Source organism: Anabrus simplex, chromosome 2, assembly GCF_040414725.1.
Source record: "Anabrus simplex isolate iqAnaSimp1 chromosome 2, ASM4041472v1, whole genome shotgun sequence".
Lineage (NCBI taxonomy): Eukaryota > Metazoa > Arthropoda > Insecta > Orthoptera > Tettigoniidae > Anabrus > Anabrus simplex.
The window spans coordinates 918,287,104-918,309,046 of record NC_090266.1 but is presented as its reverse complement, the minus strand read 5'-3'; the positions used below and the strand labels follow the sequence as shown (position 1 = coordinate 918,309,046).

The following is a 21,943-nucleotide window of genomic DNA, read 5'->3' as shown; positions in this document are numbered from 1 at the left end:
AATAGCCAGGATAAAGAATGCAACAGAAATGGAGAAAAACTACTAGAATTATGCGCGGTAGAGGAGCTTTATATATTGAATGGGTGGTGGTTTGGAGATGAAAGTTGAAAACTAACCTATATAGTAGAAAATGGGGGGCAGTACAATTGACCTAGTTGTATGCTGTAGGGATAGTTTGCAAATTATTAAAGAGATAAGCTTTAAGGATTGGGCAGAGGCAAATCACATGCCAGTATCTATAAAATTAATGATTCAAGATATAAGAGCGCACGAGATCGTTTACGATCGCGTACAGGAGAGGAAAATGCCTAGGTATCGTTGGAGAAAAGAATTAGGAAATGAATTCAGAGAATACTTCAATGGAGAAAATTTTGAGATTTGGAAAATAGGTATTGTAAAATTGATAGAAGAGAAAAGAGTGGAGGAAGCCCTAACCAGGATAGAAAATTTAACAGGAATGGCAGGAAAAGGCATGAGGCAAAATCCAACTAAAACGCAGATAAAAGGTGGATGGTATAATACAGAAAGTGCAAAGAAAAAGTCACTAGTTATTAAGGCACTTAGGAGATACAGGGTGGATGGTGGTCAGGTAGCTAGAAACGAATTTTGTAAAAAATAAAAAAAATAAAAAAAATAAAGGAAAGAATACAGAGAATTGTTAAGAAAGACGAAGTCGGAATGGCAACAAAAGATGGCTGCAGACATAAATAAAAAGTGCAAGGACAATGACAGTAGGAAAGTATGGGATAAAATAAATCAAATAACCAAGAAGAAGCCGGGTTCTGGGGGGGACCAATATATGTCATAGTACATGCGTCCAGTATTTCGAGAAATTATTGAATAAAGAAGACAAATGGAGAGCTCAGCATGAGGGGATTACTGTTTCGGGGGGTTTGAGTGTCACTCTGCCTGAATTAGATGAGGCTATTTCGACTCATGCAATAAGGAACCTGTTACAACGAGCCAAAAAGGGGAAATAAGGAGCTATTTCGGGTATCACATATGAATTTTGGAAAGAGGTGGGAGAACGAAGCGGCATGTTGGAAATTTTGACAAAGATATTCAATAAAATCTTCGAGAAAGGGATATTTCCAAAAGCTTGGAAGAGAGGATAATATGCCCTATATACAAAAATAAAGGGGATAGATTAAATCCAGGAAACTATAGGGGAATTACCTTATTAGATACATTGGGGAAAGTATATACGGGTATACTAGCAAATAGACTAAGGAACTGGGCAGAGAGACATTCAATCCTGTCGAAATTTCAAAGTGGTTTCAGAAGAGGGAGAACAACACCAGATAATGTTTTTATTGTAAAGAAATATGTAAAGAAAAAAAGGTGGAAAGCTCTGTATTACATCAATAGATTTAGAAAAAACATTTGATACTGTGAACAGGGGGGCAGTCGTTACTAGACTGAGACAAGTAGGAGTGTCATGTAAAATGATAAGGGCTATAGAAAAGATATATGCTGAAGTAAAGTGTACTGTGAGAGTCAAAGAAGGAGTAGTAGTAGTAGTAGTAGTAGTAGTAGTAGTAGTAGTAGTAGTAGTAGTAGTAGTAGGAGAGATTATCTCTAAAATGGGTTTGAAACAGGGGTGTAAATTGTCACCGATTTTATTTCTATTGTTCATTAACGATATATTAGAATTTGAAGTTGAGGAAAGATTAGCACTGCCATGTTTAGAAAATCAGGATATTCCTGGTCTTGTCTTTGCTGACGACATACTCCTGTTCACACTAACGCCAGTTGCAATGCAAAAAAGTATTGATGGTATCGATAAGTATTGTAAAGAATGGAATATGAAAATTAACGCACAGAAAACTAGAGTAATGGTGTGCAAAAACGGGAACAAATTAGCAAAAAAGGAAAAATGGTATCTTGAAGGAGTAAATCTGGAAGTAGTTAACAAGTTAGAATATTTAGGAATTATCATATCAGGAAATGGAAATTGGTCTGAACAAGTCAAAAGGGCAAAACTGATTGGTGCAGCAGCGCTAGCTAGTATAAGAATATTAGATAACAGGATGACTAATACTGATTTTAGGGTACAAAGAAATGTATACAACGCTGTGATTAAATCCAAAATGCTATACGGTTCAGAAGTATGGGGCACAGAAAAGGAAATAGTAATGCTCGATTCAGTCACTAGTAGATTTATTAAAATAATTACAGGCTTACCAATATGTACAGCGAATAGTGGAGCAAGATTAATGTCTACAGACATTAATATAAAAGTGGATATATATAAGAGACTAATAAAATATTGCTTTAGGTTAAAAAGAGGATGAGGGGGAGAAATTCTAGATATTGCTTACCGACACCAAATGAAGTATCAGGATGGGTACTGGGCGGGCAACTTAAAGAAGATACTAGAAGGAATTGGGATGGGGAACTATTGGGACAACGATTTAGAAGAAAGAAAAGTCTGTGGGAGAGTGGCACAGAGGGTAGCAGATATAGAAATACAAAGGCTAAGAGCTGAGGGTAATAATAGGAGAACTCTGGAGGAATTCATGAATATATACCCAGGTATGAAAATAATACATGATAAATTAACCAAAAGAGAATACAGGGGAATGATATGGTGGTTGATGGGAGTTTATAAAAATAAGGCATTTACAAAGTTGCAAATACATGTTTATTATGTGAAAAGGAGTTAGGAAATGCACATTTTTTGAGACAGTGTGAAAGTACAAGAGCATTACGGGTTACATACTCGGAAACGGAAGAGATAAATAAAATAGAAAGAGAATCTGAGTACTATACTATTGTCAAATTAATAAACAGGGAATGGAGAAAGCCAGGGAAACTATCAAAATTATTGACAATTGTAAAAAGCTTGTGGGAGAAAAAAATGAAAGTGGTGAATGAGGGAAGGGGCACATGTTGCTTAAAAAAAAAAAGTAACAGCGAAATCAGTACGAGTACACGTGGTTAAAAGGATATTATGGGACACAAACTACACATACAGGAATGCATGCTAGTATTTCAGAATGAACCAAGTCTCGGCTCTCCTACCTCGGACGACCGAAGTTGGAAGAGGGAGACTCCAGTTACCCGTACACTGAATAAGAAGTTTAAAATTGATTATAGTCAGTAGAAGAAAACATACGGAAAGTATTTCTCTCTGAAGTATCATCTCTGCATGGGTTAATAATAACGAAGTTTTGTAACCATGTATGTACATAAAACAACTTTGATTCACAGATATGGAACATTATAGAGTTTAACTCACTAATAAGTAAGGGCGAAAATAATTATAAGTTTCGTATTATGTTTCGTTTTTTATATTTGTACAGTTTTGTTCCTTTGTTCCTTAGGTATTGTATATTTCTAATTAGTAGATTCAGTTCACTGATATTGTAAGCCGTACTGTATTCCTTCTAATGAGGTTGTTTGTTGTTTGTCTGCCTGTTTTATTTTACTTTGGTTTTGTTAGTTTGTTTTGGCTGCTGACGTACAGTAAAGTTTGAAGAGGGGAGATAGGCCTGTAAAGCTAGGCAATCCGCACACATATGGGCTGTTACATGAAGGAGTGGTGAGGAAATAACATTGACAGCATAAGGGGTCTATGAGGTATCGGTTTCCGACCCTCATGAGACATGTCTGGTCGTGACATCCCAGGGAAGGGTGGTAGAGTTCCTCACCAGGGGTGATGTCGCGGCCAGACAGATTTAGGATAGAGTTAGTATATATTTAATGTAGTAAAGTAGTTAGTTTCATTCTAAGTAGAGGTGGTGTGTTGCATGTGGAGCTGGCGATCCGCCCATGTGCAAGATGCTACATGGTAGATTTAGAGGTAGTTAAGTAGTAAGTAGTTAGTGTTTAGCTATAAATAGTCTGTGTTTATTTTAAATTGCATATTGGAACATTGTAACTTGGCGAAAGCCTGTTATGTTCAGTTCAATAAAATACCACTGGAGGTAGAAAAACTGAGGGAAGATGAGGAACAGGGAACTGTTGCTGAGAAGTGTGGAAGTAGGAGAAAGGGAAAAGGTAGGAGAGGGAAATCTGGAGTAACGGATAGGAAACGACAGGTGGAACAGGGTCATGGGATGGAGAAAAGGGAGGAGGAAGTAGCTTCTGCAGTTGTCAGGAAAGATAAGACTGACCAGGAGGGGAGGGGATCAAATGAGGTGGGTAGGGTTGAGGCTCTGGTCATGGGGGGATTCCATTGTTAAGACCTGTCAGGAAAGTGTGTAGAGGAAAGTGTACCAGGGTAGAGTGTTATCCAGGAATTAGGTTAAGGCAGATGTTGAGGAAATTAGAAGAGAAGTAGGAGGGAAAGGAGAAGGTGGTAGTGTTTCACATTGGTAGTAACAACATAACACAAGATGGTATAAGTACCAACATAGTTGGGGATTGGTGGGACCTGGTAAATGCAGCATGGGTGAAGTTTAAGGAAGTAGAGATTGTTATCAGTGAAATACTGTATAGGAGGGATACTGACTGGAAGGTGATTGGAGATTTAAATGAGACTATGGAGTGGGTATGTGGGAAAATGGGAGTGAGATTTGTAGATCCTACTGGGTGGGTAGGAGATAGGGATCTGAGCTCAGATGGCCTTCACTTAAACCACAGTGGTACATATAAGTAAGGAAATTTGTTTAGAAGGGTTATAAGGAGGTACATTCAGGGAAATGGAGTAGCCTAGGGAGCGGTGATAAGGGAACAAGAAGTGGAAATCAAGTAGTGATGACATAAAAATGTTAGTGCTCAACTGTAGAAGTATTGTAAATAAAGGAATAGAATTAAGTAATTTAATAGATATATACTTATGAGATATTGCAATAGGAGTTGAATCATGGCTGAGAAATAAATTATATACTGGATGCAGAAATTTTCTCACAGAACTGGAGTGTGTATCATAGAGATAGGATATGAATGGTAGGAGGGTGAGAATTAATTCTGCTGAAAGCAGAATTTGTAAGCTACGAAAACGTTAAAGATGACAAACATGAAATTCTAGGTATAAGGCTCATCTCTAAAGATAATAGGCAACTTGATGTCTTTGGAGTGTTCAGACCGGGAAATGGTAGCGCAGGCGCTGATTCAGAACTATTTGATAAGATAATCAGGTATGTGGGAAACAATAAGGAAAGGAACGTGATTGTAGCGGGTGATCTCAATTTACCAAATGTCATTCGGGAAGGTAATGCAGACGACAGGAAGCATGGCCAACAAATGGCTAATAAGTTAATATGGGAAGGGCATCTGATTCAGAAAGTGATGGAACTGACTAGAGGGAAGAATATTGTGGATGTGGTGCTGGTGAAACCAGATGAGCTCTATAGAGAAACCGAAGTAATAGATGGTATTAGTGATCACGAAGCTGTTTTTTGTGGTAGTTGAAAATAAATGTGAAAGAAAGGAAGATATTAAAATGAGGACTATTCGGCAGATTCATATGGCTGATAAAACAGGCACGAGAGAGTTTTTAAAAAGTAACTATGATCAGTGGAAAATGGTAAATAAAAATGTAAACAGACTCTGGGATGGGTTTAAAGCAACTGTTGAGGAATGTGAAGAAACGGTTTGTACCTATAAAGGTGGTGATGTATGGTAAAGATCGGCTATAACAGAGAAGTAGGGAGACTACAAAGGAGGTGCAGGTTGAAAGAAATATAGTTAGAAATTGCTGTGGAAGTAAGCAGAAATTGAAGGAACTTACTAGGAACGTGAATCTAGCAAAGAAGTCTGCTAAGGATAATATTATGGCAAGCATAATTGGTGGTCATACAAATTTTAGTGAAAAATGGAGGAGTATGTATAGGTACTTTAAGGCAGAAACAGATTCCAAGAAGGGCATTCCAGGAACCACTAACGAACAAGGGAAGTGTGTATGTGAGGATCTTCAACAGGCAGAAGTATTCAGTCAGCAGTATGTAAAGATTGTTGGTTACAAGGATAATGTCCAGATAGAGAAGGTGACTAATACTAAAGATGTATTAAAATTTACGTATGACAACAATGACATTTACAGTAAGATACAAAAGTTGAAAACTAGAAAAGCAGCTGGAATTGATAAGGTTTCAGGGGACAATTTGTTGGGATATAATACCATATCCGAAGTAGGTCCACTTATTTGATTATTGTTTGCGTGAAGGAGCTATACCAAATGAATGGAGAGTTGAATAGTAGCCCCTGTGTATAAAGAAAAGGGTGATAAACATAAAGCTGAAAATTACAGGCCAGTCAGTTTGACATGCATTGCATGTAAGCTCTGGAAAAGCATTCTTTCTGATTATATTAGACGTGTTTGCGAAATTAATAACTGGTTCGATAGAAGGCAGTTTGGGTTTAGGAAAGGTTATTCCACTGAAGGTGAACTTGTAGATTTCCAGCAAAATATAGCAGTTATCCTTGATTCAGGAGGTCAAATGGTGTGTATCGAGATTGACCGGTCTAAGGCATTTGATAGGGGAGAACGTGCGAGACTGCTGGCAAAAATGAGTGCAGTTGGCTATGTTTCTAGAAAATAGAACTCAGAGAATTAGAGTAGGCACAGCTTTATCTGTCCCTGTAATAATTAAGAGGAGAATTCCTCAAGGCAGTATTATTGGACCTTTATGTTTTCTTATATATATATCAATGATATGTATAAAAAAGTCTTGTCTATACACGTAAAGAAGTGGAATCAGAGATAAGGCTTTTTGCAGATGATGTTATTCCGTACAGAGTAATAAATAAGGCACAAGATTGTGAGCAGCTGCAAAATGGCCTCGATAATGTTGTGAGATGGACAGTAGGCAATGGTATGATGATAGACTATGTTAAAAGTCAGGTTATGAGTTTCACAAGCAGGAAAAGTCCTCTCAGTTTTAATTACTGCGTTGATGGGGTGAAAGTTCCCTTTGGGCATCATTGTAAATACCCAGCTCTTAATATAAGGAAAGATCTTCATTAGGGTAATCACATAAATATGACTGTAAATAAAGGGTACAGATCTATGCACATGGTTATGAGGGTATTTTAGGGGTTGTAGTAAGGATGTAAAGGAGAGGGCATACAAGTCTCTGGTAAGACCTGTACTAGAGTATGGTTCCAGTGTATGGGACCCTCACCAGGATTACTTGATTGAAGAACTGGAAAAAGTCCAAAGAAAAGCAGCTCGATTTGTTCTGAGTGATTTCCGACAAAAGAATAGCTTACAAAAATGTTGCAAAGTTTGGGCTGGGAAGACTTGGGAGCAAGGAGACGAGCTGTTCGACTAAGTGGTATGTGTGATACAAATTCTTATGATTTTGTTAACATGTACCATATTAACAACTTAATAAATATGTATATTATGTTATTAGTGTATTGAATAGGTGGTATTTAACAAAATTATAATAATTTGTATCACAAGTAGAACTTCAATACGGACAAAAAATGAAATTTATAACCTGCAATAAGTGGTATGTTCCAAGCTGTCAGTGGAGAGGTGGCGTGGAATGATATCAGTAGACGAATACGTCTGAGTGGTGTCTTTAAAAGTAGGAAAGATCGCATTATGAAGATAAAGTTGGAATTCAAGTGGACAAATTGGGGCAAATATTCGTTTATAGGAAGGGGAGTTAGGGATTGGAATAACTTACCAAGGGAGATGTTCAATAAATTTTCAAATTCTTTGCAATCATTTAAGAAAAGGCTGGGAAAACAACAGACAGGAAATCTGCCACCTGGGCGACTGCCCTAAATGCAGGTCAGCAGTGATTGATTGATCAGTAGTAATTGATCTAAGGAACTGAAAATCTAGGATCCTCCTCCCCCCTGGGCGGATGATAGTTAACTGGTTACAGTGAATGTTGAATGATGTGGAAGCAGGAGGTGGCAGGTCAAAAGTTAACTGATAAAATGATCCAGAGCAAAGGTATAGAACACAGTACTACAATGAAGGCCTATATACCACAATGTCTATTACTCTATCTTCAGCGAAGTTCTACGACAGTTTCAAAATAATAATAATAATAATAATAATAATAATAATAATAATAATAATAATAATAATAATAATAATAATGTGCTGAAAATATGTACATTCAAAGCAACTGAAATTGAAACCTCCTTTCTCTGAATGGATCCATTAATCTGGTTTGCTAGGATAGCCTACCATATTAAGTTCTTTTGACGTTCAGTTAACTTTTCATCAAATTGACTTACAAGATGTTTCTATTATTTTGCCCAGCCTACATATTAAATAAAACTTGAAGAAACACTCACTGTGAACACATGTTGACCAAGTCTTTGTCTGTAGTGTTTTGATTCAGGCCTCGTATATATAAGTTCGTCTTCGAAAGTTGTTCTCCACCACCGCCTCCACCACCGCCGGGGCCTAGATTGTTGCTTAAGTTTGTGCTCATTGTTCCACTCTGCGAGCCTGTGTTCGAGCTTGAACTACTGTTTGTATTTGAGGGCGAGGTTGCTGTCGGAACTCGCTGCGTGCCATAATGCTGAAAGAGAACAGAAAAGGATATATCACTAATTAGCAACAAAATTCTTTTCCAGCAATTTGAAACCCAGAAGAAGAGATATAAGGTTACCACGCTGTTTCGTTAACTACTACATAGGTCTGGTTATCGCGAAATCCGAAGACCTTAAAATGAATCACTGACACTGTTTTTTTAAACACAGGTACAAACAAAGTAAACAAAGGAATCGAATTAAGTAATTACCAGATATTGTAATAGGAGTTGAATCATGGCTGAGAAATGATATAATGGATGCAGAAATATTCTCAAGTATATGGAGTGTGCATCGTAGAGATAGGATAGGAATGGTAGGAGGGGGAGTACGGTAGTCATTCTGGTGAAAGAAGAATTTGTAAGCTACGAAAAAGTTAAGGATGAAAAACATGAAATTCTGGGTGTAAGGCTCATCTCTAAAGATAATAGGCAACTTGATGTCTTTGGCGTGTACAGAGCGGGAAAGGGTAGCGCTGACGCTGATTCAGAACTATTTGATAAGATAATCAGTTATGTGGGAAACAATAAGGAAAGGAACGTGATTGTAGCGGGTGATCTCAATTTACCAAATGTAAACTGGGAAGGTAATGCGAACGACAGGAAGCATGAACAACACATGGCAAATAAGTTAATATGGGAAGGGCAGCTGATTCAGAAAGTGATGGAACCAACTAGAGGGAAGAATATTTTGGATGTGGTGCTGATAAAATCAGGTGAGCTCTATAGAGAAACCGAAGTAATAGATGGTATTAGTGATCACGAAGCTGTTTTTGTGGTAGTTAAAAATAAATGTGAAAGAAAGGAAGGTATTAAAATTAGGACTATTAGGCATTACCATATGGCTGATAAAACAGGCATGAGGGAGTTTTTAAAAAGTAACTATGATCGCTGGAAAATGGTAAATAAAAATGTAAACAGACTCTGGGATGGCTTTAAAGCAATTATTGAGGAGTGTTTGTATAGGTTTGTACCTTTAAAGGCGGTAAGGAATGGTAAAGATCCACTATATTATAACAGAGAAGTAGAGAGACTAAGAAGGAGGTGCAGGTTGGAACGAAATAGAGTTAGAAATGGTTACGAAAGTAAGGAGAAATTCAAGGAACTTACTAGGAAATTGAATCTAGCAAAGAAGTCAGCTAAGGATAACATGATGGCAAGCATAATTGGTGGTCATACAGATTTTAGTGAAGAATGGAAGGGTATGTATAGGTACTTTAAGGCAGAAACAGGTTCAAAGAAGGACATTCCAGGAATCATTAATGAACAAGGGGAGTGTGTATGCGAGGATCTTCAAAAGGCAGAAGTATTCAGTCAGCAGTATGTAAAGATTATTGGTTACAAGGATAATGTCCAGATAGCGGACATGAGTAATACTAAAAAAGTATTAAAATTTACCTATGATAACAATAACATTTACAGTAAGATATAAAAGTTTTAAAACTAGAAAAGCGGCTGGATTTGATAAGATTTCTGGGGATATACTAAAGGCAATGGGTTGGGATATAGTACCATATCTGAAATACTAATTTGACTATTGTTTGGTTGAAGGAGTTATACCAAATGAATGGAGAGTTGCTATAGTAGCCTCTGTGTATAAAGAAAGGGTGATAGACATAAAGCTGAAAATTACAGGCCAGTCAGTTTGACATGCATTGCATGTAAGCTTTGGGAAAGCATTCTTTCTGATTATATTAGACATGTTTGCAAAATTAATAACTGGTTTGACAGAAGGCAGTTTGGGTTTAGGAAAGGTTATTCCACTGAAGCTCAGCTTGTAGGATTTCAGCAAGATATCCTGGATTCAGGAGGCCAAACGGACTGCATTGCAATTTACCTATCTAAGGCATTTGATTGGGTAGATCATGGAAGACTACTGGCAAAAATGAGTGCTACTGGACTAGAAAAAATAGTGACTGAATGGTTGGCTATATTTCTAGAAAATGGAACTCAGAGAATTAGAGTAGGCGAAGCTATATCTGATCCTGTAATAATTAAGAGGGGAATTCCTCAAGGCAGTATTATTGGACCTTTATGTTTTCTTATATATATCAATGATATGTGTAAAGAAGTGAAATCAGAGATAAGGCTGTTTGCAGATGATGCTATTCTGTAGAGAGTAATAAATAAGTTATAAGTTTGTGAGCAGCTGCAGGGTGACCTCGATAGTGTTGTGAGATGGACGGTGGGCAATGGTATGATGATAAACGGGGTTAAAAGTCAGGTTGTGAGTTTCACAAATAGGAAAAGTCCTCTCAGTTTTAATTACTGCGTTGATGGGGCGAATGTTCCTTTTGGGGATCACTGTAAGTACCTATGTGTTAATATAAGAAAAGACCTTCATTGGGGTAATCACATAAATATGATTGTTAATAAAGGGTACAGATCTCTGCACATGGTTATGAGGGTATTTAGGGGTTGTAGTAAGGATGTAAAGGAGAGGGCGTGTAAGTCTCTGGTAAGACCGCAACTAGAGTGATCTGAAGATCAGTCTCCGTGTCTAGAACTATACCTGCCTACAAATAACAGATCCACCTTGTAAGCAACGATACAGCAGATTGTACAGCAGTCGGATGAAATCGCTGCCAACGTCTTCTCCAGACCCGCAGACGACAATATGAACGATATAACATGAAAAGGGACTCGTGAACAGGATAGGACGCCAGTCTCTTAACTGACAGTGCAGGTGATCTCTACGAAACTGCATTCCCCTGTCACGATGACGTTTGGTCGGTGCAGGTGAGTCGTCTGGACCTTAAACTGGCCTTTCATAGCCTGTTTCTGATTCCAGAAGCCTGTAGTGCCCGTGCTGTAGCTTAGCTGTTTCGGAGAGCTTGTGGACACACAAAACGATCCTAACCTGGGGCTATTCCCCTTTGGCGCCCCGTGCCAACGCGCCTGGAAACGTTTCCGCAGATACAAAATCGTATTCTGAGCAACCATGGCGAGTAGTGTTCATGAAACAGTGCAACTGCACAAGTGGGTTCATCGTGCGGACTGTGAATGGGCCACGTCCGCTGCTGGTAAACCACCCCTTAGTCCTCATCTGTGGATCCGGTCATGGGCGCGGATAAAATGCCTTTCTTTGCATGGGACGATCTACCCATTCGTGGGCTGGGGGGTGAGAGGAAGGAATATCGAGATGACAATAGGGTGTAACACTACTGGAGGTTTTAAGAGTAAGTTAGAGAATGAAGCTTGCATGTCCTCGCTTGTGTAGAAAGCTGGATTATACCAGGAAGTAAGATGAGCGTACAGTTTATTCTAAGGCAGAAGAAAGGCGAGCCGGCAGGGTTAGATATCTGGATGGAGTAACGGTAATAGTGAGGGAGGATGTGCAAGATGAAACAGATCATATTGAATCGGAAATATGATTTGGTTAAAAACAAAATTTTACGAGGAGAGTGAGCGAGATTTATGTATCGGTTTCGTCTACACCCTCTGGGACCTCCCCATTTGCGAAAATGGACTTCTTCGATGCGCTGGCACAAGAAATTAATCAGATTCAAAATATTTTTGAGGACGTAAGCATTGTGCTAATGCAGGGGTTGCAGATCAGAAACCGTTATATGGCAAAGATACAGATGAAGTATATGTGCCAAAGAGAGTAAGTCAAAATACGGGCTGTAATAAAAATGGTGAAACTTGTTAGAGCTGTATGGTACTGTAGAACTACAGTATCCGTCGGCAGCCCTAAATATAGTTTTCCGTGGTTTCCCATTTTCACACCAGACAAATGCTGGGGCTGTATCTTAAATAAGGCTACGGCCGCTTCCTTCCCACTTCTAGCCCCTTCCTGTCCCATCGTCACTATAAGACCTAACTGTGTCGGTGCGACGTAAAACAACTTGCAAAAAATAAAAAAATAACTACAGTATATACTCGGATTTTGAATGGGCGGTGGTATGGCGACGAAATGGGGAACCTGACATACATAATGGAGACAGGAGGTAGTATTATAGTTTTGGTGCTATGTTCTAGAAGTGCGTAGCCTATGATTAGGAGCATGAAGGTTGAGAAATGGGGAGAGTCACATCACCTACCAATTACTGTCAGAGTAAATGATAGAGAGTACGCATGGACGAAATCATTCAAATACCGATATATTAATATTGCAATGTGGGTTACTGTAGTCACGTCCTAGTTCGTGAACCATGGGCAACGGCTGAGTGGCCTAGTAAGTGGTCCTGAGAGTCGGGATACCAGTTGCTATGGAATGGGAGTGGGCATCTCGGACATATTCTGAGTCGTGGCCCTCCTTGTGCTCAGGCGGCTAGGACTATACAATTCACCGGTGGTCCATAACCCATTAGAGGAGAGATCCTCACTTCGACTATGTGCAAGTAGGGCAGCATCCTGCTTCATGAATTAACCGAGCTCAGAACACTTTAAGCAAGCCTCGGACCTGTGGGAGTAATGGAGTCCCACTCCCATTTGACAGGCGAAGGACTCCTTGGAAACAACTTGGCGAACGAAATGGAATTCGATGGGGAGCTATCAATATTAATGGGGCTTATGGAAGAAAGAAGGTAGAACTGGCTGAGTCAGCAAAGAGGATGCATCTGGATGTGCTAGGAGTAAGTGATATTCGGGTAAGGGGAGATAACGAGGAAGAGATAGGAGATTATAAAGTGTACTTGACGGGTGTTAGAAAGGGAAGGGCAGAGTCTGGGGTAGGGCTCTTTATCAGGAATACCATTGCACGCAACATAGTTTCGGTTAGGCACGTAAATGAGCGAATGATGTGGGTAGATTTGTCAGTGGGAGGAATTAGGACAAGAATTGTGTCTGTGTATTCACCATGTGAGGGTGCAGATGAGGATGAAGTTGACAAGTTTTATGAAGCATTGAGTGACATCGTGGTCAGGGTGAACAGCAAGGATAGAATAGTGCTAATGGGCGATTTCAATGCGAGAGTTGGGAATAGAACTGAAGGATACGAAAGGGTGATTGGTAAATGTGGGGAAGATATGGAAGCTAATAGGAATGGGAAGCGTTTGCTGGACTTCTGTGCTAGTATGGGTTTAGCTGTTACGAATACATTCTTCAAACATAAGGCTATTCACCGCTACACATGGGAGGCTAGAGGCACCAGATCCATAATAGACTATATCTTAACGGACTTTGAATTCAGGAGATCTGTTAGGAATGTACGAGTTTTTCGCGGATTTTTCTATGATACAGACCACTATCTGATCTGTAGTGAACTAAGTATCTCTAGTCCTAGGGTAGAGAAAGTGAAATCTGTCTGCAAACGAATAAGAGTAGAAAATCTCCAGGACGAGGAAATTAGACAGAAGTACATGGATGTGATTAGTGAGAAATTTCGAACAGTAGACAGTAAGCAGGTTCAGGATATAGAAAGTGAATGGGTGGCATACAGGGATGCTGTAGTAGAAACAGCTAGGGAATGCCTAGGAACAACTGTGTGTAAAGATGGGAAAAGGCGAACATCTTGGTGGAATGATGAAGTGAGAGCAGCCTGTAAACGTAAAAAGAAGGCTTATCAGAAATGGCTCCAAACAAGGGCCGAGGCAGACAGGGATTTGTACGTAGATGAAAGAAACAGAGCGAAACAAATAGTTGTTGAATCCAAAAAGAAGTCATGGGAAGATTTTGGTAATAACCTGGAAAGGCTAGGTCAAGCAGCAGGGAAACCTTTCTGGACAGTAATAAAGAATCTTAGGAAGGGAGCGAAAAAGGAAATGAACAGTGTTTTGAGTAATTCAGGTGAACTCATAATAGATCCCAGGGAATCACTGGAGAGGTGGAGGGAATATTTTGAACATCTTCTCAATGTAAAAGGAAATCATCCTGGTGGTGTTGCAAACAGCCAAGCTCATGGGGAGGAGGAAAATGATGTTGGTGAAATTATGCTTGAGGAAGTGGAAAGGATAGTAAATAAACTCCATTGTCATAAGGCAGCAGGAATAGATGAAATTAGACCTGAAATGGTGAAGTATAGTGGGAAGGCAGGGATGAAATGGCTCCATAGGGTAGTAAAATTAGCGTGGAGTGTTGGTAAGGTACCTTCAGATTGGACAAAAGCAGTAATTGCACCTATCTATAAGCAAGGTAACAGGAAGGATTGCAACAACTATCGAGGTATCTCATTGATTAGTATACCAGGCAAAGTTTTTTTTTTTTTTTTTGCTAGGGGCTTTACGTCGCGCCGACACAGATAGGTCTTGTGGCGACGATGGGATAGGAAAGGCCTAGGAGTTGGAAGGAAGCGGCCGTGGCCTTAATTAAGGTACAGCCCCAGCATTTGCCTGGTGTGAAAATGGGAAACCACGGAAAACCATTTTCAGGGCTGCCGATAGTGGGATTTGAACCTACTATCTCCCGGATGCAAGCTCACAGCCGCGCGCCTCTACGCGCACGGCGAACTCGCCCGGTACCAGGCAAAGTATTCACTGGCATCTTGGAAGGGAGGGTGCGATCAGTCGTTGAGAGGAAGTTGGATGAAAACCAGTGTGGTTTCAGACCACAGAGAGGCTGTCAGGATCAGATTTTCAGTATGCGCCAGGTAACTGAAAAATGCTACGAGAGGAATAGGCAGTTGTGTTTATGTTTCGTAGATCTAGAGAAAGCATATGACAGGGTACCGAGGGAAAAGATGTTCGCCATACTGGGGGACTATGGAATTAAAGGTAGATTATTAAAAATCAAAGGCATTTATGTTGACAATTGGGCTTCAGTGATAATTGATGGTAGAATGAGTTCTTGGTTCAGGGTAATTACAGGAGTTAGACAAGGCTGTAATCTTTCACCTTTGCTGTTCGTAGTTTACATGGATCATCTGCTGAAAGGTATAAAATGGCAGGGAGGGATTCAGTTAGGTGGAAATGTAGTAAGCAGTTTGGCCTATGCTGACGACTTGGTCTTAATGGCAGACTGTGCCGAAAGCCTGCAATCTAATATCTTGGAACTTGAAAATAGGTGCAATGAGTATGGTATGAAAATTACCCTCTCGAAGACTAAATTGATGTCAGTAGGTAAGAAATTCAACAGAATTGAATGTCAGATTGGTGATACAAAGCTAGAACAGGTCGATAATTTCAAGTATTTAGGTTGTGTGTTCTCCCAGGATGGTAATATAGTATGAGAGGTTGAATCAAGGTGTAGTAAAGCTAATGCAGTGAGCTTGCAGTTGCGATCAGCAGTATTCTGTAAGAAGGAAGTCAGCTCCCAGACGAAACTATCTTTACATCGGTCTGTTTTCAGACCAACTTTGCTTTACGGGAGCGAAAGCTGGGTGGACTCAGGATATCTTATTCATAAGTTAGAAGTAACAGACATGAAAGTAGCAAGAATGATTGCTGGTACAAACAGGTGGGAACAATGGCAGGAGGGAACTCGGAATGAGGAGATAAAGGCTAATTTAGGAATGAACTCGATGGATGAAGCTGTACGCATGAACCGGCTTCGGTGGTGGGGTCATGTGAGGCGAATGAAGGAGGATAGGTTACCTAGGAGAATAATGGACTCTGTTATGGAGGGTAAGAGAAGTAGAGGGAGACCAAGACGACGATGGTTAGACTCGGTTTCTAACGATTTAAAGATAAGAGGTATAGAACTAAATGAAGCCACAACACTAGTTGCAAATCGAGGGTTGTGGCGACGTTTAGTAAATTCTCAGAGGCTTGCAGACTGAACGCTGAAAGGCATAACAGTCTATAATGATAATGTATGTATGTATGTATGTATTGAAAAACTGTTTCCGGTAATCGAGATATATATATAATACATAATATATCGATATACTGAAGTGGATAAGAATGGGCAAGTACTTATCGATAGTGAAATGAAATGGCGTATGGCTTTTAGTGCCGGGAGTGTCCGAGGACCTGTTCGGCTCGCCAGGTGCAGGTCTTTTGATTTGACACCCGTAGGTGACCTGCACGTCGTGATGAGGATGAAAATATGATGAAGACGACACATACACCCAGCCCCAGTGCCAGCGAAATTAACCAATTATGGTTAAAATTCCCGACCCTGCCGGGAATCGAACCCAGGACCCCTCTGACCAAAGGCCAGCACGCTAACCATTTAGCCATGGAGATGGACATCGATAGTGAAGATATCGCAGAACGCTGGAAGGAGCATCTTTAAGACCTGTACTGGGATGAAGAAGTAATGGCAATTCCAGACTATCTTGAACCTGAACAGATGGTGGAAGAAGACAATAGAGGCCCAATTACACATGGGAAGAATTTGACCTAGCACTAAAACAATTATTAAAGGACAAGAAAGCAACCGGACCGGACAACATACCAGCAGAACTTCTCAAGGGAATAGGAGTAAGAATGAAACAACTGTATAATATCATTGCACGATGCTATTACAATGGTGAAATTCCTGGAGACTTTACTAAAAGTAGGACAGTTACCTTACCAAAGATAGGAAATGCTACTGACTGTTCCAACTATAGAACATTAACACTGCTAACGCACGCATCCAAAATACTGCTTAATGTAATTAAGAACAGGATTAAAAAGAAAATTGAACAATATACATCGCTAGATCAGTTTGGTTTTACAACAGGGAAGGGAACAAGGGAAGCTCTTCTAGAATTAAGAACTATTCTAGAAAGAAGACCGAGTGTTAATAGGAAAACATACATTGCATTCGTGGATATAGAGGAAGCCTTTGACAAAGTAAACTGGAAACAACTCTAGGAACATGAAGAATATAGGACTGGACTGGAGGGACAGAAGACTCATTTTACTCCTGTACAAAAATAAAAGCACAACAATAGAAATCAATGGTAATGTTAAGACAGCATCCATTAGAAGGGGAGTGAGACAAGGTTGTGCGCTATCTCCATTTTTGTTCAACATGTTCAATGAGGAGGCCATATCAAAACTTAAGCAAAAAACCAAAGGAATCAAAATTAACGGACAACAAATCCATTGTATAAGGTTTGCCGATGACATTGCATTAATTGCAGATTCAGAGAGGGAAATAAGTAAAATGCTACGAGTTTTAACATCAACACTACAAGAATCAATATTGAAACTGAACACCTCGAAAACAAAAGTATCAGTTGTCAAGAAATCAACTGAGGAAATACCAATAAACATTAAGGTAGGCGATGAAAATGTACAACAAGTAAGTCAATTTTGCTGCTTGGGAAGCATTATCACTCAGGACAACAGGTGCACCACAGAAATCAGGAAGAGGATTGCTCTAGCTAAACAAGCCTTCAGTAACAAGAAACAGCTTTTGACAAGCAGGAACATTAACATTAAAATTAGGGAAGAATTTGCCAAAATGTTTGTGTGGAGTGTTTTGTTGTATGGCTGCGAAACATGGGTCTTAGCAAAACAGGATATAAAACGCCTGGAAGCAATGGAAATGTGGATATGGAGGAGAATGCTGAAAATTAGTTGGACAGAGAAAAAGTCAAACAATAGGGTCCTTAAGGAAATAAACGAAACAAGGGAATTGATCAACACTGTAGAAAAGAGGAAAACCAAATTCCTTGGCCACACACTTCGACATAACACATTCCTCACGACTATGCTGGAAGGAAAAGTTCTGGATAAGAAGGAAAGAGGAAGGCCGAGGAAGAAGTATCTGGATTCCGTGATGGACAGGCTGAATTTGAAAAAATATGTTGACCTGAAACGCTCAGCAGAGGAGAGACAAATGTGGTTGCAGCGACAAAGGCCTTGCCTTTAGGATATGAATGAATGAATGAATGAATGAATGAATGAATGAATGAATGAATGAATGTTGAAGTGGTATCAATATATCGCCAACGATAAACAAACCTTTTAAACATGTTAGGTAGAAGAGAACATTATATTTGCGTCCTAGATTGAATCCTATACAACATTCAAATCTCTGAATCCTGTACCCGTAGCAATAGCCTAAAACAGATTCATGTAGAGTTCAATGAACTATTTTTCCACTGTATTTTTTTTTAAACTCACCACATCTACACCATCATTTGATTTAAGTAGGATGTTCTTTCTAATTACTGTATATGGACAAATAGAAACGTATTCGTCCTGTCGGTAACTTAAACGTGAGGAAACAGAATTTAGAATGTTGTAAGATTTAACAAATTTCACATTTCATTTGATACATGTACGTATTTAAGAACAACTTGTTCTACAAAGCCTATCACTTTCGAAAACCTCTCCATCATATGGAATGTAGAGCGGGATGGGCGCCCGCGGGATCTTTTCCAGGGGGGGGGGGACATTAACAATTTTCTTGAATATAAAAACCAAAATGACGTCAGCAACATTATATTGTTTACAGAAATTTCCAGTTATAACAGATGCTAGATGACTGTCAGTAAGTTCAGTTTATGAAATAATCTGGTATGATATTAAACAATTGAACATCAACCTTGTTAGAATTCCAGGGGAGAAAGCCACCCCCCCCCCTCCCATTGCGGGCGCCCACGCCCATCTTGTTTTTACATTTAGAATGGGTTTCAAGAACGTCCCCTCAGAAATTCCTGAATTTCGTTGCAATTTCCTGAGAGCACAATTGAAGCTACATGACGTTTAAACCAAGACACTAAATCCCTATATTCTGAAATTACCTCTAATACCTTCTGAACCTTTCAAGGAACTTTCGCTCATCACATTCAAGGTATGTGGAAAACATGATCCTTTCTAAACGTATCAACTACAGCTTTAGCCATTGTCTGTAAGGACAACAGCTAGCCATTCAGAACTTCAACAATTCTGCTGTGTGTGACTCACTCAGCTCATGTACCCCACTATTGACTGAATTTAATTCCTACTCGTTTGCCAAGTGTAGAGTCACTTTTCTTCTGAATGTTGTAAAAGATGTTACTTTAGTCTTAAATTTGCATACATAAGCTTCATAATCGTTATCCATTACCTCTTTAATTGTTTATCTTGAAGGACTTGCCATCAGCTTCTTAAATTATCTCCCCTCCACAGTGCTGGAGGGTAGGCCATGCTCAACAATAATAATTTTCACGATGGTTTCCGTTATTTTAACATTCTTGCTCCCAGCATAAGGAATTAATAGTATATAATTAGTAAATACCGCATTAGTATTCTTAATGAAATTACTAAATGAATGGTATTTAACAATAAATCCTGAACTCCCCGACTAGATATCTGTTTTAAAAGAATTTACTTATAGCATTATTATATGAATTAAGAAATTACTATTTTTTTTGTAAAAACCGTAGTCATATAAATTTACATAATTGCTAGTATTTCTTCATCCTTTCGGAATGGGCTTCTTTACTTTCTTGCGACCAGGTATTTCCTATTGTAAGATCTTGGTTCATTATTGTAATTATTATTATTATTATTATTATTATTATTATTATTATTATTATTATTATTATCATCATCAATATTATTCAAAGAAAAACGATACATTTATGGAAAACCGATATATTCTGCGGAAAACTGAATCGAAGTATCGGTATCAAAATATCGATAAACTGAAACGAAAATATCGGTATTTCATTAAAACCTATATTTCGTTCCCATCCCCAAAAGAGAGGGCAGCGCCTTATCAAGCAGCACGATGAAATTCGAAGAAAGCTCAGTTGCTAAATACAGGTGGAGAGAGGAGCTAAAGAAGGAGTTCATGAATAATTATGAGGGAGAAACAGATCAGATAGTAAAAGTTGGAATAGACTCAATGACCGAGCATAACCAAACGAGTGCAGCAATAAAACTAATAGAAAACGCTGTTAAGATAGCGCGGGAGAAGATGCGGGTAAAGGAAAGGAAAGGGATAATAAGAAAGGGAAGACACAATGATGAATGCAGGCATAAATAGCACGAAGCAACGAAATAAATGAAACCGTATAGGAAGCACGTTGGAGGAAATTAAAGAATTTAATTGTGTAACAGAAAGAAAGAATATAGAGGAATATATATATATATAACTAGCAGTTACCCGCGGCTTCGTTCGCGTGGATTTCGTAATTTGATAAAGGTAATATCTCGGAATTGTACTAAGACATTATCTGAAATTCCCTAAAGTATATAAACTCACCGAAAAACAGTTTCATTAACCTCAGAAACACTTTGTAAACCACGTTTGTGGTGTTACCTTTTCGGGGTAAGACGGCCATGCGAAATAGAACTGTACATGTGAGAAACAGTCTTGTATCAAGTCGAAAATAAAAGTATGTATATGTTTATGTATTATTAAAGGAGATTCCAAATACCTATTTTCACATCTGTAAAATCTTCAGTTTTTGAGATATAAGTATCCCCATATAAAGATTTCAACCCCTTTCAGTCCTTCCCCACCCACACCCCCATCTAAGTGGATTTTACAAAAAAAAAAAATACACGTTTCTTTATTTTTAAAGGAGATTCCAAAGACCAGTTTTTACGTCTGTAACATCTTCAGTTTTTGACATTTAAGTATCCTCATAAAAAGCATTCAACATTTTTTCACGTCTTTGCACCGCATTAAGTGCCTTTTCCGAAAACATAAAGGTACATGTTTCTGTACTTTTAAAGGACTTTCCACATACAAAGTTTCTTTTCTGTAACATGTTAAGTTTTTGACATGTACTCTAGATATACCGGTACTCATTTAAAAAATTCACCCGCTTTTTCAATTCTTTTCAGCCCCTTACGTGGATTTTCGAAAACAAACATATCTACGTGTTTCATTATTTTTAAAGGAGGTTCGAAATACCAGTTTATATTTTAGTACGTCTGTAACACCTTCAGTTTTTGAGATCTATGTATCCTCATAAAAATAATAATAATAATTATTATTATTATTCCTAACCCTCTCTCCCCTGAAGTGGACTTTCCGAAAACAAACAAGTATGTGTTTCTTGATATTTAAAGGAAATTCAAAATAACAACTTTCACGTCTGTAATAGCTTCAGTTTTAAGATATAAGTATCTTCATCAATATAATTCAACTCTTGCTTTACTTATTTTCAAACCCCCTCCCCCCTAAGTCGATTTTCCGAAAACAAAAGAATACTCGTTTCTTTACTTTGAAAAAAGATTTTAATACAAATGTTAATGCCTGTAACATCTTCAACTTTTGAGATATAAGTATCCTCATAAAATGAATTTCCACTCCTTTTTAACCCCACTCCCGCCCGCTAAGTATCTGGAACCTCCTTCAAAAATAAACACGTATTTTTTATTTCGGTAAATCTACATAAAGGGAGGTGAAAAGAAGTGAAAAAGGAGTGTATTTTTATAGTATATCTCAAAACTTAACATGTTACAGACGTGAAAAATTGTATTTGGAGTCTCCTTCAAAAATAAAGAAACAAGCATATATTTGTTTTCGGAAAATCCACTTAAGGGGGGATGAAAAAGAATGAAAAGGGGTTAAATTCTTGTTTTTTACAAGTTGTTTTACGTCGCACTGACATCGATAGGTTTTATGGCGACGATGTGAGAGGAAAGGGCTACGAGTGGGAAGGAAGCGGCTGTGGCCTTAATTAAGGTACATCCCCAGCAATTGCCTGGTGTGAAAATAGTAAACCACGGAAAAAC

At 38.7% G+C, this 21,943-nt stretch overlaps 1 protein-coding gene across 1 annotated transcript in view; it reads right to left on the bottom strand.

Annotated features, from left to right (window-relative positions):
* The window catches only part of shep (alan shepard), a 775,961-nt gene that overhangs the window by 200,306 nt on the left and 553,712 nt on the right, over positions 1-21,943 (bottom strand). The window contains exon 3 of the mRNA XM_067139545.2: positions 8,209-8,438. Coding sequence (XP_066995646.2) covers positions 8,209-8,438 — 230 coding nt within the window. The remainder of the gene's footprint in view (positions 1-8,208; positions 8,439-21,943) is intronic.